The following is a 15,575-nucleotide window of genomic DNA, read 5'->3' on the forward strand; positions in this document are numbered from 1 at the left end:
ACAAAGTTTATATCCAGTTGTATTTCAGGAACGTAAATTATGCTCTTCAGTCTTTTTAAGAAATAATGGAAATGTCGACGTTGAAACAACTTATTTTTTGGACGTTTTCTGGTCAGATTTATTCAACAAACGCACACGCAACAACAAAAATGTCAAAATTACATATAAATATTACAATGCTGACAAAAATAATGGTATTGTTTGCTCTCACACAGTGCAAAACAGTTATTAAAATGTATTTTTAATGCTATATTTTGCCATCGTTCAATTAATTTGGTAAACGTAAAGTCAAAATGTGGAGAATAAAGTTAAAATTTTGACAATTAATTTGGTTAATGTTTCAAATAATCTACAATGTAGCTTTGAAAAAATGCACGAGTAAAAAGATTCACACGTCATCAAACTTAGATCATACCAGGGTTGGGGTGAATTACATTCTTCAATTACCATTACATTTTTAATTATCCATGTTAAATTACAATTACCAACATTTTTTTTTCAACTACAAATATTATTGTTTCCCTGAACGTCAATTAAAACTTACATTCTCAATTACTAAAGTTCAATTCAAATTTTACTAACTTTTATTCATATAGCGTTGATGATTGTGTGTGTGTGTGTGTGTGTGTGTGTGTGTGTGTGTGTGTGTGTGTGTGTGTGTGTGTGTGTGTGTGTGTGTGTGTGTACAATGCCATTCTAGCATCTTTACATTTTAGTGCATTTATTATAATATTTTATGTAAAATCCCGACTCGGGACAAGAGTTGGAATTTATTAATAACTATAAAATCTTTGTATAAAACATCAGTTACATTCACAGTATTGTTAATCTGTAAAATTGTATGGTCCCTATCAAAATAAAATGCTACTACATCTACTACTCTAACTTACTATTCACTAACCCTTCACATTCAGTGGCAGGTTGTGGGAAAACTCAAGTTTAATTCAATTGTAATTGACAATCTTTAAATCATTTCCATGGCTAATTACAATTACAAAGTAAATTATCTGAACTCAATTACAGTTTAATTATGATTTTTAAAAATACAATGACACTACGCTATAATTGTAATAAGTAACTGTGTTAAGGAAACACGCTTCAAAGCACAGGGTCAGGGGTTCAAATCCCACCTGGGTCACATTTAATGTGACAGGTTTTTGGGACGTCCAGAAGTCAGTGTCTGATCCTTTCAACGCATGCGCAAAACACGTCCGGTCGGCTTATTTTACAGCTGATTGTGTACTATTTAAAAAGTTTTTATTAAAAAATAATTACTTTGTGCTTTTTAAATCTACTGCCAAAATTTCCCAAATTATTTTGAGTGAATTATGATTATTTTGGTTTTTATTTTATTTTCTATTTGGTTTTTGATTGTAAATGTTGTGTTTTGATGTGTTTTTGTATATATTGACGAGTGTTTTTTCCTATTGGTCTTTTATCATATTTAACAAACGTCATATGGTCGGTTTACATTCAAATATCACGTCCCAGAAGCTCTGACGTAAAGATTACGTTGAAAGAATCTGAAAGGATCAGGCACTAACAGTTCAGGTGACGTCTGAAATAGTCGTCTCACTATGCGCCCCCCAGAGACGTCTTCTCAACGTCGTAAAAACATTGTTTCAACGTCGGTTTGCTCAGCGTGAAATCTGCTGAGATGTTTAATCTGTTAAAAATAAAAATCAGACATAAAACAGTTTGGATCATACTGTTAAAACACACACACACACACACAAAGTTTTAGTCGTAAATATTGAACAAATATAATATTTACGATTGTCGGCCCCGCCCCTTTTTCAGAGCAGATTATCAGGAGGAATTAATTCTGAACAAACCTCAGACGAGAGGATCATCTTAGAGATAATCTGATAAGACGAAAGATAATCTTTTGCCGTACTTTATCGGAAAGGAGGAAAATCAGGGAAGAACCCGCCAAAATAAAAGTCTGAGTTTACACAAAGTATGACAGGATACTGAGTGAAGCTTCAGATTTCTCCTTCCTGTCTCTGTCTCTGTGGTTCCTGTGGGTCGACCTGTTACGGGGGTACGCTGGCCTCCGGGCGGCTCTTTGTGCTTTTCTTGCGTTTCTTCCTGAGGCGATACACGTGGAAGGTTTTATTGTGAAATGTTCTGGTGAAAAAGGCGGCGTACATGTCCAGGTCGCTCTTGATGGCGTCGCAGAAACGAGGATGTGAGGACGGGACGAGGTCGGGGTCGTTCTCCCCGGGTCCGTCCATAATCTGATCAGAGAACGTCACAGACAAACACATAATCTGATATCAGCGCCAAATTACAGCAGAACAGTGAAAACTAGGAGTGGTGAAAACAATTGATTATCGATTATTCAGTTTTTTTTTTTTTAATTATTGACAATTATGAATCAATTCTTACATTTTTCCCGAGATCGATTATTTACAATCTTAAATTTGTAATAAAAAACTATCAAGTCCTTATATTGAAGTTTCAATGACACTTTACAAAAGTGAGTGTCAATAATTCATCTGCTGACTGTTGTCAAATGAATGATCAATAATCAGCAATAATCACAAATCATTTGATTTTAATCAAGACTTTAAAAAAATAATTAAATTAAAAAACGTATGTCAAAAATAAAGTAAGATACAATTAAAAAGTATATATAAGTTGTAGTGTTTATTCTGACCGCTCCTTTTTAATTATTTATGTCATATAAAAATGTATGAGAACATTAATCAATAATTTACTGAATCTGATCAGGTTTATTGATTAAGTTTTGATCAACTTAGTTTAAATTAATCTAATATAAATGATCTTATCTTCTGTAGCTCTGATGAGATGTTCTAATGTAACATTCTAATAACGTTGCTCCTACGGACTTTTATTTTGTAAACCAGAAGTTCCCACTAGAACGGTTGTACTTGAGGTAGCTAGCTGACTGTGAATGTGTAGCTACGAGGTACGAACAAAAGGCTGGAATAAAAAGAACTGAAGGACAACATGTACTGAGTTATTCTTAGTTAACCAGACATAACAGATCAAACACTGAGCAGGTGAAGATGATTAAAGCTGATCACGTTCTCACAGAGCATCGCTGTGCTACACGAAAATAGGGCGGAGCTTCACAGGCACAGCAAAGTTAAACAGGCACTGTAGGCTCTGTATTTAGGAGTCAGTGATGATTTGTGTTGTTTTAGATGTTTGTGGAGGTTTAAGATGAGTTTAATGCAGCCATTACAGGAGGGTGGGGGGGGGGGGTGGTACGTCTAATGAACGGTCCCTGGAAACATTTACCCATAAAAACAATGTTCCTTGCCCCACAGTGACGGCGTTTCATGCTGATTCTGTTCATTTCCAAGTTTAACCTTTTTTCACTGGTCGATTCTGTGATTCCGTCCGTGATTCCATTAACACAGATTCTATAGAGCCCTATCATTCCCATAAAAAGTTTCTATTTCAGAATATTCACAAGAGAAAGTGGCGCAGAGAGGGCGAACACACACACACACACACACACACACACACACACACACACACACACACACACACACACACACACACACACGTGCCACCCACATGTCCGTTGGCCAGGTCCAGCAGGTCCCTCAGTCTACATCCCCTCCTGTGTCTCCTCTCATAACAGATGCTGTTCTCTAGAACCACGTAATCGGCCCCCGCCGCCAACAGGATGTCATGGACGTCCTCCGGGGCCTGGCGTGCGTACACCTGGTACACCTGCACACACACACACACACACACACAGAGAAACATAAACACACACACACCAAACACCACATGGGTCAGATAGAAAAATGCAGATTTACTGTAAGCCATTCAAAAATCCCATTAGTGATACAATTAAAAGTTTTAGAACAAAGAATAAAGACGATAATTGAGTTTTTTCTTTTATTAAATTAGTCAACCTAACGACATCTGTTAAGTTACATCATTTTTTCTTTTCCAATCACGACTGCTTTGAAGCTGAGGAAATGAAGCTTAGAAATATGAAATGGATCTGATAATTGCTTTCTTGTGCTTTAATGTTTTTTGTGGTAAACGTTGTGTGACAAATCTGGAGGAGGATGACCACCGCCTCGTGGGACGTCCATAAACCACATCAGGGATGAAGCTTCTCCGTCTTTACTCTCGCACATGTTCCTGTTTCTGATACTACATCCCTATGGCTACAGAAACCAACCTGAGAGATATTTTATCTCTCGTTTTTGTGTTCACTGTTTATGCTTTTTTCTGTCATTTTGTGTGTTTATTGAGCCATTTTGTATATATTTGATGTTGTTTTGAATTTTGGATTCATTCTGTGTATTTCTGTTATTTTGGTTTTAAGAGCCATTAATGTTGTCATTTAAAGCCTTTTCCTGTCATTAAGTCTGTTCTTGTTTATTTTATGAGTTCATATTTTGGTTGTCCATAGGGAGCACAGTTCTCTCTCCTCTTACCTCGTGTTTTTCCACGTCTCATCTAAGATACGGGGCGCTGCCTTAGCAGAAACCCACAATTCTCTCTGTTCCTGTCTCCCCATGTTATATGATTGTCTTTTTCATTTTTCTTGGACGGGGATGTAAGTGAAATGCAAATTTCCCCTTGTGTTACAAATGAAGGATATCTCATCTCATTTTGTGTGTTTTTTTAGTTATTTTGTGTAGATCTGTTGTTGTTTTTGGTATTTGAAGTCATTTTCTGTATTTTTGTTTTCCTTCTCTGTGTATTTATTGTCTATGAGTTTCTTGGGTTATGTTGTGTAGTTTTTTTTTTATCATTTTGGATTTTGGAGTTATTTGTGTGTATTTTTGTTGTCATTGTGTGTCTTTTTCTGTGATTTTGTTTTTTGGGTCAGTCTGTGTATTTCTGTTGTTATTTAATGTATTTTTCTGTCATTTAGACTGTTTGTTGTCATTCAATACATTTTTTGAGGTTTTTTTGTGTAGTTTTTCTTGTTTTTGATATTTTGTGTATTTTTGTTGTCCTTTTATGTTTTTTACTGTCATTTTCTGTGTTTTTGTTGTCATTCTATGGTTTTTTTTGTTAGGGTATTTGGGGCCTATGCTACAAATCTAGATTAGATTAATCTCCGTGAGCTGGAGTGAACTAACCAAACCTTCTTTTCCAGATATGAGCTGGACTATCAATCAAAACACGCTAAGTTCAGCCAAGTGGTTTCACCCTCGTACGTGCGCGCTCACGTGAAAGGGGTGGAGCTTGCAGCGCCTGACCAATCACTGGAGAGAACTGGCAGAGCGTCTTCACAGGAGGAACAGTTTATGATCTTAAATATAATAAATATAAATCTATGATGACAGGGAAGAGCAACAGTCTATGGTCAGCGTCACATCAGATCTACGCAGTGACGTGATCACATCACCTTTCATTGGACAGCTCGTTTTCTAAGAGATCTGATTGGTCAGGAGGCGGGACTTTATCACGAGCTAACATTTAAGCTGGAGAAAAACTTGGTCAGGACCAGGATTGCTGTGTATGACTAGTTGCCATAGTGATTCAGCGTCAGCGAGCTTTTGGTGTGCATGTTTTTGTTGTCAATTTGTGACTTTTTCTGTCATTTTGGTTTGTTTTTAAAGTGACTGCATATTTCCATTTTAACTTTTGTTTTTTTAAGTTATTTAATGTCTTTTCATTTCGTCTATTTTTGTTGTCATTTCATTTGTTTTTTTTGTTATTTTGTGTAGATTTGACGCTGTTTTCAGTCAGCCCTTTTGTGCATTTTGGTTGCCATTTCGTGACTATTCTGTCATGTTGTGTCTTTTTGGAGTCATTGTGTGTATTTCCGTTGTTAATTTTGGTTTTTAGAGTCATTTTGCATATTTGTGTGGTTGTTGGGTTTTTGGAGTAATGTTTGTTGTCTTTTCATGTCATTTTGTGTGTTTTTAGACGGAGGGCTTTATGTGTCTAACTTAAAGAATGATCTTAAACAAATGATAGTGTTTAGACATTAAAGGTCACATTTATTTATCTCTAATCAACTAAGTGTTAAATCTAATGACGTTAAATTGGAGATGATGGTGCAATGCAGCAGCAGGTTCATTTTGTTCCCCAACAAAATACATATGAATATATGTGCTGTTACTTATAAGGACATAAAGATGTTTGTATTTCTCTGTTATAACATCAAAGTCGTAGTCGGAGAAAAGTGACCTTTTCCACTGATTAAAACAATATTTTTAAGCTGAATAAAAGCATCATTCTTACTGATTAATATCATCTTATGATTAGTTGTGTTTGATTAAAGTACAAAATAATAAAAAGCAGAAGGAACTCAACATTTCTAAGATACTATTAGCTCTCTTTGTGATTCCACTTTCCTTCGTGGCTACGCTAAAGGCTAAGCTCTTTCATGGCTCTTTGAGTCCACTAATGCCTTTTTGAGGTTCTATAACCTATGATTAAAAAAAAAAGGTGCTTTCTGCCCTCCATAATTCCATCTCTCCTCCTGCTGCTGCTACTGGGCTTCTCATCTGTGATTCATGACATCACCGTTTCTAGATGCTCTTCTTTTATTACCTCAACTCTCTGATCCAATGGCCACTCTGGGTCAGCTTTTATCCATCTTTTCCTGCTTTAAAAGGCAGTTTTTGGTCTCCTACTTTGGCCTCTATGTGAACAAAAAAGGCTCAACAAAAAGGAAGGACAAACTGTGGCAGCCATGCTTGAAAAGTCACGGTCCATGTTAGCAACGACAAGCTAAAGTCAAGAGCAAAGATCTAGCTACGTGTAGATACAGTAGGAGGAGAAATAGAGTTGTTATTGCTGTGAAGGAACAGTTTGTGAACAGTGTTTTTAAAAGTGTGAGAAAAGGAGATTCTGTGTCTCTAAAGCAGAGGTGCTGACACCACTTACAGTGTATGTTTAATCTGATTGGTCGGCTATGATGTGATGCATTTGACTGTTGTCTGGTCATTTAATTTTTCGTAGTTTCACAATGTCTGCATATATATACACATAATTTATAAAAGCACTATGTCACTATTATCAGACAAATATGTTCTCTGTTCAAGTAATTCATTGTTTATATCAGTAGAATAAACTTGCTGTGGTATATTATTGATTTATGACTTTGAAATTAAAGTGGAAGACTTTAGTGACATAACTTCAGACTTATTTGAGACTTGAGAAGCAGTCACTGGTTCCCACCTCTGCCATAAAGCTGTATGTAGGTATAGAGTGTCTAACACGCACAGCAAGAGTATATCTAGTATAGAAAATGTAACATGGAGGAAAAAGAAAAGGAAAAATAGGTTCCCTCTAATCTTCAGAAACAGCATTAAAAAACCTCCTAAATATGATCACTTAAGTTTTTTTACTCTGAATTATCAAAGGTTAATGCTGATACGTCATTGGTCCTCTTCTGTGGAAAATGCGACGCAGAAAGTCTCACTGTGTTTGAAATCTAACTGTAAATGAAGTGCATTAATTGAGAGAGATGATTATATCTGGAGTAGCACTTTACAAAGCTGTATTAGTTTTAATCAGATGGGAATAACATTTGCTGATTGTACAAATATGAGTCATACTTTAACTTCCTGAGGACGTTACAAATGATGTTTTTAAACCATTGTTGATCAGAAAAAAAACAGGAACTCACTGAGGTTTTTCAGAATTGTTAGATTTTGAAATGTTCTTTTAAGTGCGTCTATTTGCAACAGAAATAATATGAGTTTATGTTATGTTTGATATTGTTGTCATCAGAATGAACTGATAATGGTTGAAACATCTTTGTTTAGTAGCATGCTTTCCTGGGGGGTTTTGCTGGAGGCCACGGTACCTGTCTGGTTCTCTCCCGCAGGTCCTTGTCTTCATAATGGGGGTGGTTGGTGAGGACTCGGCCTGTGCACAGCTTGATACCAGCCAGAAGCTGCATACTTCCTGCAAACACCGCCTGCTTGGGGGTCTTTGTGCTGAGGATCAAAGAGGAAGAGACATGAATAATCATCTGATTCAAATGTTTTCTACATGAAGAAAGTCCAAAAGCAGTGTTAGTTTAAATGGCGAATTTTGATTGAGTTTCAGTTGAGAAAAAAGTTGAAATTTCAAGATTAAAATTGAAATTTTGAGAATTAAGTTGAAATATAATGTCAAGAATAAAGTCGAAAAGATCAGATTATGTCGAAATTTCTAAAATGGACTCAAAATACAATATTGTGATAAAAGTCAAAGGTTTGCTAATAAAGTCAAATCTAAGGAAACTGACGAGGGCCAATTGATACATAATATTATCAAACCTCCGACTTTAACCTCAACATTAAATTTTCAATTTCTGTTTTCAAAATTTCAACTATAATCTCATAATTTCAACTTTAAGCTTGATTTGTCCAAAATTGGCCCTAATGCTCTTCCATAGTGGAGAAGTTTGAGACAAAAAAGAAAAAAAAAGTACAGTAATAACGAGTCGACTAAATCTGATACAGTATAGTCGACTAAAATTAACCTGATATTAGATGGTATTATTGTTTGTAAATACACACGAACAGATTTTATGCGATCAATGTGTGAGATCACATGATCACATGAGTTCTGATTGGATTTCGTCCCATGTGATGAAATTTGTTTCTTTTTTATTAATCAATGAAAATATAAATATATTTAGACAATATTTTTAAGTTGTTTTTTGTCAAAGTCTAGATGTCAATTAAAAAATGTAGTCGACAAAATGAACACTGATGAAAATAGGCAGATGAAGAGGTTTCTATGTGAAAGGTAATTATGTAAAATAAAGTTAAGTCCTATTATGAGCCAAACTTACCATGACTAATCAAACATATCAATGAGTCGGATGTTTGCAAATGTAAAGCAGAAGCTAAAACTAAACAGAACAGACATACATACATATCTGAAGAGAAGCAAAGTTGTATCAATAACTATTATACAACAGTTCGTTCCAACCACGTGATTTGATTGGACGACAGACATTCTAAGAGTGCTGATATAGAACAACAACAGCACTCATATCACTCCACTGTACAGCTGATCTAAATACCGTTAATTATCGTTACATCTTGGGCTACACACCTCAGTACACTGTCACCTCAGTACACTGTCACCACAGTACACTGTCACCACAGTACACTGTCACTACAGTACACTGTCACTACAGTACACTGTCACCACAGTACACTGTCACCTCAGTACACTGTCACCACAGTACACTGTTACCACAGTACACTGTTACTACAGTACACTGTCACTCCAGTACACTGTCACTACAGTACACTGTTACTACAGTACACTGGCACCACAGTACACTGTCACCACAGTACACTGTTACTACAGTACACTGTCACTACAGTACACTGTCACTACAGTACACTGTTACTACAGTACACTGGCACCACAGTACACTGTCACCACAGTACACTGTTACTACAGTACACTGTCACTACAGTACACTGTTACTACAGTACACTGGCACCACAGTACACTGTCACCACAGTACACTGTTACTACAGTACACTGTCACTCCAGTACACTGTCACTACAGTACACTGTTACTACAGTACACTGTTACTACAGTACACTGTTACTACAGTACAATGTCACCTCAGTACACAGTTACTACAGTACACTGTCACCTCAGTACACTGTCATTTCAGTACACTGTTTTTGGGGGGGTGTGGTCGTTCATAGTACATATTAAATAATAATATTACATATTAAATGCATATTCAATCAGTTTGGATTATGAATGGAATACAACGCTGAAGTGACACACATACGCAGAAGAGGATTTCAGGTGACCCATGACCCCACACAGCACAGTGTTTACGTTAGTAAATATGGAGACGTCTGGTGTAGGAGTGTGTGTTGCACTGAGAATCTTTCTTTCCAACCGAAGTCAGCACTTCAGAACTTTAAGAAGAGTGAAAAAGAAGAGAGCCAGGTTTATCGCTCTATCCGTTTGCTGTGATGCTGCTACATCCCTATTATATATATATATATATATACTGTATATAAAATAGGGATGTCAGCGGCTTCAATGATGCAGAGTAGTATTACAATCTGAATTGTTTTGTTCAGACTGTCTTTAACAGATCGTTATACAGGCAAAAAGATCAGAGTTAGGTCACATTTGTCTGCAGTGTGAACCTAGCGTGCGTGTGTGTGTGTGTGTGTGTGTGTGTGTGTGTGTGTGTGTGTGTGTGTGTGCTCTCCACTTGTGGAACTATTTTTGTTGGTGGAGCTAAATGATTAAACAAACAAACAAACAAATCATAATCTATTGTGACTTATTACTGTTAACTAATAAAATGCGCTTGTAGAACTGTTGTTTAAAAGCAATATCACTGTTGTGTGAAATATCAACACTGGTGTGATTATCTGCGGAATATCACACCAGTGCTAGTATTTCAGCACGACAGCACTACCTCTCATGTGATAGTGCTTAAATAATCTACATTGACCTGAGCAGTAGTTATAAACTCAGTTAAAGCAGCATTTCTTAACCTCAGACTCTAAGTTAAGGTCCACCTTCTTTCCAAAGACTGTGAAAATCATTAGTATTATTATTGTTCATGTGCAAAACGCTCTGACAAAAAGTCAATTGTTTTGTTTTGTCCCAGGAGAAAATATTCTGCTTCACGGCATGGAAAATAGCTTCACTATAAGAGACCTGTTCCAACGCTCCAGCTTTAGCAAACAAACCATATGGATACAGAGTAACATTCCACAATCTATGGAGATCCGTCATGCTCAGAATGTCTCATTCTGACAGCTATGGATGTAGGTTTCTAGAATTAAAAATGCAATTTAGCAACATCTGAGAGAGAAAGAGAAATAATTAGCTCCAGTATGCAGAGTGAGGAAACACATCATAGCCTTTGTTGGTCGTCCGTAGGCACATCTGAAATCTAGCCTTTATTTAGAGTCAAAAATTGTGCGATGGGAGGGTGACTTTTTGTCCTTTTGTGCACAAAAGTCTCGAATTACAAAACAAAACACAGGATTGGCAGCTGCTTTTATGCAGTCAGGATGTTCTAACAGGATGGAAGTATTGAGCTCCGACTCCTCAGTATGGAAGAGACATATCCTGTCGACTTATATGATGGATTTCTAGTGTGGGTCACATCACTATTTGGTCTGCCCTGCCAATAATAAAGGAAATATTGTTTGTTTTATATTCTTAAATGGCAAAAAATACTGAGCAATTGTAGGGCGTTGTTCAATCGAATTCTGGAGCGATTCAGGAAAATTAATTTTAGAGTCTGTTTTGGCCGGACTCTAAGGGTGCTTTCACACCGACGGACCCTAGAGCGTTTTCACCGCTTAACTGTTTGGTTTCTCTGATTGTCCTCCTCGTTTGATCAGTGTGAATTCTATTTTTTTTTTTTTTTTTACCTTGTCTGCACATGCTGTCGAAGGTTAACACTACAAGAAGTGCAATCTTTTGACAGCAATGCATATTTTATTATTGCAATTAAATAAATTTATTTATTTCATTGCATAATTGTGACCGTCACCAGCCCTCCCTAGGGAAGGGTAAGAAATACTTTATTAAAGGGAGGATGTAAAAAAGAGAGGGCAGTGTTACACCAAGGTGAGGGGGTGGAGGGGGGTGGGGAAGTTAACAGGGAAGAGGGATACAAGATAGGATATGGAATGGGTGGGGAATAGTTTTAAGTGATGCGATGTGAAATTGTGGTTGTGTATATTGTGTTTATTGTTGTGTTGTCAAGCCAGTTTGGTGACCAGTGTGTGGTTTAGGAATAATGGTGGTGGCTGTGAACAGAGGAAGAGGTGAGTGGAAATTCCACAAAACAGGTATTTGGGAACAACGTGTCTAAGGTTGAGCCCAGTATGAGTGTTATCCCACAGCCCAAGGCCATTGCATCCATGACAAATGTATTTCCAAGTACCGCCACTGCAAAACCCAAGAGCCGCCCCCGGGCCCGAAGAAGCAGTCAGGCCAGCAGCAAGAGCAGGCAGCCTAAGGGCCCCCGGTGACCACCCCACGGCCAAGCAGTCCCCCGAACGCCCCCAAGATCCCAAGCCGAGAGGCAGCCATCGCCCCCCCATACACACCCGAGAAAGCCCCAAGGAGCCAAGGACCCAGCGCACCACGCCACCGATCCCACCCCCAACCCCCAGACCCCCCACCCCATCGACCCCCCCACCCCCCCACCCCACCCCCGCGCCCAACCCCCCGAGGGGAGGGCCCAGAGAACTCCCTGCCCGAGGCCCCAGCGGAGGAGCCGAAGCCCACGCCCAGCAGGCGACCAGAACCGCGCCGAACAGGCAGCCAGTGGGCACCCGCCGGCGAGCCCAGAGCCAGCAGGGGCCCGACCCCAGGCCAGAAGGACCCGGAACGGATGCAGCACCAGGAGCAGCCCGCCCAGGGCGGACGACCACACCCCAAGATCAGTGTGAATTCTAGAGCAATTGTTTCTGCCATTATCAGAGCGTTTCCAATCAAAGTCTAGAGTGATTAGGTTCACTGTGAACTTGACGATATAGACCAAAACTCATATCTCAACATTTTTTCTCAAAATGACGATATGAGATATAAATCTCAATATTCTTAACTCATCAGAATGACAATTCTGGGTTAAATTTACTGATTCAAAATGCCACACAGGCACATTTAATATCAAACAGCTGCAAAATGTGCCACTTTTGGCATTTTCTCTTCTAAAAGACAGCACGTGTGAGTGAGTTCTGTAGTGTGGAAGGTCTGGGTTAGGATGCACTCAGTAATTCATTTAACTGTGCTTTTCATGCTGTTCTGAGAACTAGTGAACGAGGCAAACTCCTGAAACAAGTAGTTTCATACAAAATAAGCTATAAAATCATCACTTATCATTTTTATACTGATGATATCCAGGTGTACTGCTCCTTTAATTACTCAGAGTTTCTCTTTTTATCTTATTGTATATTCCATATCAAAAACTGGTTGTCATCAAATTATCTCCAGATAAATTCAAATAAAACAGAAACTCTGATCATCTCTCCTGATACAAACATCCTCTGATTAACTTGGTGATCTGTTAAAACCAGCCTCAGAAACCTTGTGTTTGATCAGTTAATGTCTTTGGAGGGTCACTGTCATCTACTAACTAAAAACTGTTTGTACCATCTGAGAAATATCTTTAAAATCAGGCATCTATGAACTGGTCATACACATTTATATCATCATGTATTGACTGTAATTCTGTTTTTACATGTTTTAATAAGTCGACCCTAAACAGACTCCAGATCGTACAGAACACTGCTGCCAGACTTTTAACTGGTGCTTCTAGAACATCCCACATTATTCTTTCTACTCTGCACTGGCTTCCAGTTAAGTTTAGAATAGAGTACACAATATTAGTTCTTAGGTTCCGAGCGTTACATGGTCAGGCCCCTCAATATATCTCAGACTTATTGTGCCCCTACTCATCAGGGCGATGCCTTCGGTCTTCAGACCAGGGTCTCCTAAAGACCCCAAAAACTACATTTAAAACCAGAGGAGACCTGGTGTTCCAGACTCTGGAATAACCTGCACCAGTCTCTCAGGGATCTCAACTGTGTGGTCACTTTTAAAAAACTGTTGAAGACTTCACTTTTCAGAAAAGCTTTTAGTTACTGGAGTTTACATTTTTATTTATCCTTTAATGTTGCTGTTCTTATGATGTTTATGCACTCATGTTTTATTATTCTATTATGATGCTTGACCACAACTCTGTACAGCACTTTGTGATTTTATCTGCAAAAAGCGCTTTATACATAAATTACTTATTTAGTTACTTAAAATAAAAATATATCCTTACAATATGAGTATCATTTGTTGACCACATGCATTATCTACGGAGAGCAGACATGAAGGACATGTTGATGTCTGATATGAATCTATTCTCAGGTAGACGTGGACCCTGGGTTCAATGACTGGGTCCATGGAGTCCATTAGCTGGAACATGAACGTGTGTGTGTGTGTTTATGCCTGAGGCTGCTGACCTGCAGTAGAAACAGGTCATTTTCATTCCAGTCCATCTTCTCTGTGGGTGTTCCAATTAAATTACAGAGCACAGACACAATTGCCTCTACTGGTGATTTATATTTCATTTTAACTTCATATGCTCATATGGAAATGCCAGGAGGTGCTGACGTGAACCCTGTTGACATCATAAAAATGAAATGACGACATTAATTCTCGGACATGTCGTTGGCCTGATGAGGCAGCACTGGCTCAGTGGAGATACTGGTTTCTTCTTCTGTTTGGCCAGGACATGTACTGGCATTTATAGATACATTTTAGTCAATGTTCTTTATCTAAAAACCTCATTTAAATGAATATTGTGTAAACTACAGACCTATGAACAGACAGAACTAACACATGCTAACAATAATTTAAATGTTAATATTTCAAAAGTAAATTTGTAGCGTTTTCTTGGTGAGCTAAATTATGAACAAGAACAACTTTAGAAAGAAAACATCTTTTTAGTCCAGCATTTTATCAGCACACGACCCTAAAAGACCTAAACTTTACTTTAACAATACTCCAGGAGCAGAATTTTTCATTTCAATGTCACATCAAAATACTTACCACGCCTTTAAAGGTTTCTAATTTCAAATTTGTGACTTGAGTCCACGTCAAGTACAAGTCATATGACTTATTTCTCTTATGAACAGCTTGAGTGTGTGCATGCGTCATTATAGACTTATTTGGTCATTTCAAAATGTTTATTTTCATGTTTGACCGTTCGCTGTTTAGACCGGACGGACGGGACCCAGAGGTTATGACGGGACCCGGAAGTTATTGGCGGGCAATGGCCGTGGCTGTGCCGAAAGCGAACAGCGAAAAAAACTATTCAACATAAAAGTGCTATACAACCAAATGCACACCTTGGATTTCATGCTGAACACATAGAGCCGTTTAGAAAGAAAGTTGCGACAACGGAAGTTTCAAATATTTCCTGCGGATCTGTTTATTTTTCTCTACACACGATTTCAACAACCTGTGACGGAGTATGTGCATGCGTGCGGCTGATGCATGCACATTCTCCACACATAAGGTATTTATAATAAAAATATACTAAATGAGTAAAATAAAACAAAAAACTAAACAATATTTATACAAAAAGTACACAAAACAACAACAGAAATGCAAAAAATGATACAAAAAGGCTCCAAAAAACACAAAAAATGACTCCAAAAAATATATATTACAGAAAAATACACCAAATGACAACAGAAATATGAAAATGACTCAAAATACACAAAACTAAATAGTTATACAAAAAATGACAACAAAAATGCACATAACTACACCAACAAAGATACAAAAATACACAAAATGACTCCAGAATCACTACAATGGCCACAAAAAAACTAAATTATACAAAAAATGCACAAAAAGACAACAGAAAGATACAAAAATACACATAATGACTCAAAAAAACATACAGAAAAATACATACATTGTTCATCACAGTAACACATTCTTATTTAGCTAGAAACACAGAACTAATGCTTAATGTGTTCACATTTTAATGACAAAAAACCCCAAAAAAACAACACTCAGCACTGTTTGAACAGGGAATTCAGTTCCCTAAAAAGAATCGACTCATCTCCCAAGTGGATTTTCAATTTTTTTTTGTATT

At 37.6% G+C, this 15,575-nt stretch overlaps 1 protein-coding gene across 5 annotated transcripts in view; it reads right to left on the minus strand.

Moving 5' to 3' along the window:
* Positions 1–1,731: 1,731 nt before the first annotated feature.
* dpy19l3 (dpy-19 like C-mannosyltransferase 3) overlaps positions 1,732–15,575 on the minus strand; it is a 78,527-nt gene continuing 64,683 nt past the window's right edge. For 4 of the 5 annotated variants that reach the window (XM_028439546.1, XM_028439555.1, XM_028439563.1 and 1 more), the window contains 3 exons: positions 7,772–7,904; positions 3,553–3,711; positions 1,732–2,240 (listed from right to left, as the gene is read on the minus strand). In XM_028439546.1, the coding sequence (XP_028295347.1) occupies positions 2,037–2,240; positions 3,553–3,711; positions 7,772–7,904 (496 nt within the window). In that variant the 3' untranslated portion in view covers positions 1,732–2,036. Of the gene's footprint in view, positions 2,241–3,221; positions 3,498–3,541; positions 3,712–7,771; positions 7,905–15,575 lie in introns of those variants that run through there. The other variant, XM_028439537.1, reaches the window with a different exon arrangement.

This window comes from Gouania willdenowi, chromosome 3, assembly GCF_900634775.1.
Source record: "Gouania willdenowi chromosome 3, fGouWil2.1, whole genome shotgun sequence".
In the NCBI taxonomy this organism is placed as follows: Eukaryota; Metazoa; Chordata; class Actinopteri; order Blenniiformes; family Gobiesocidae; genus Gouania; species Gouania willdenowi.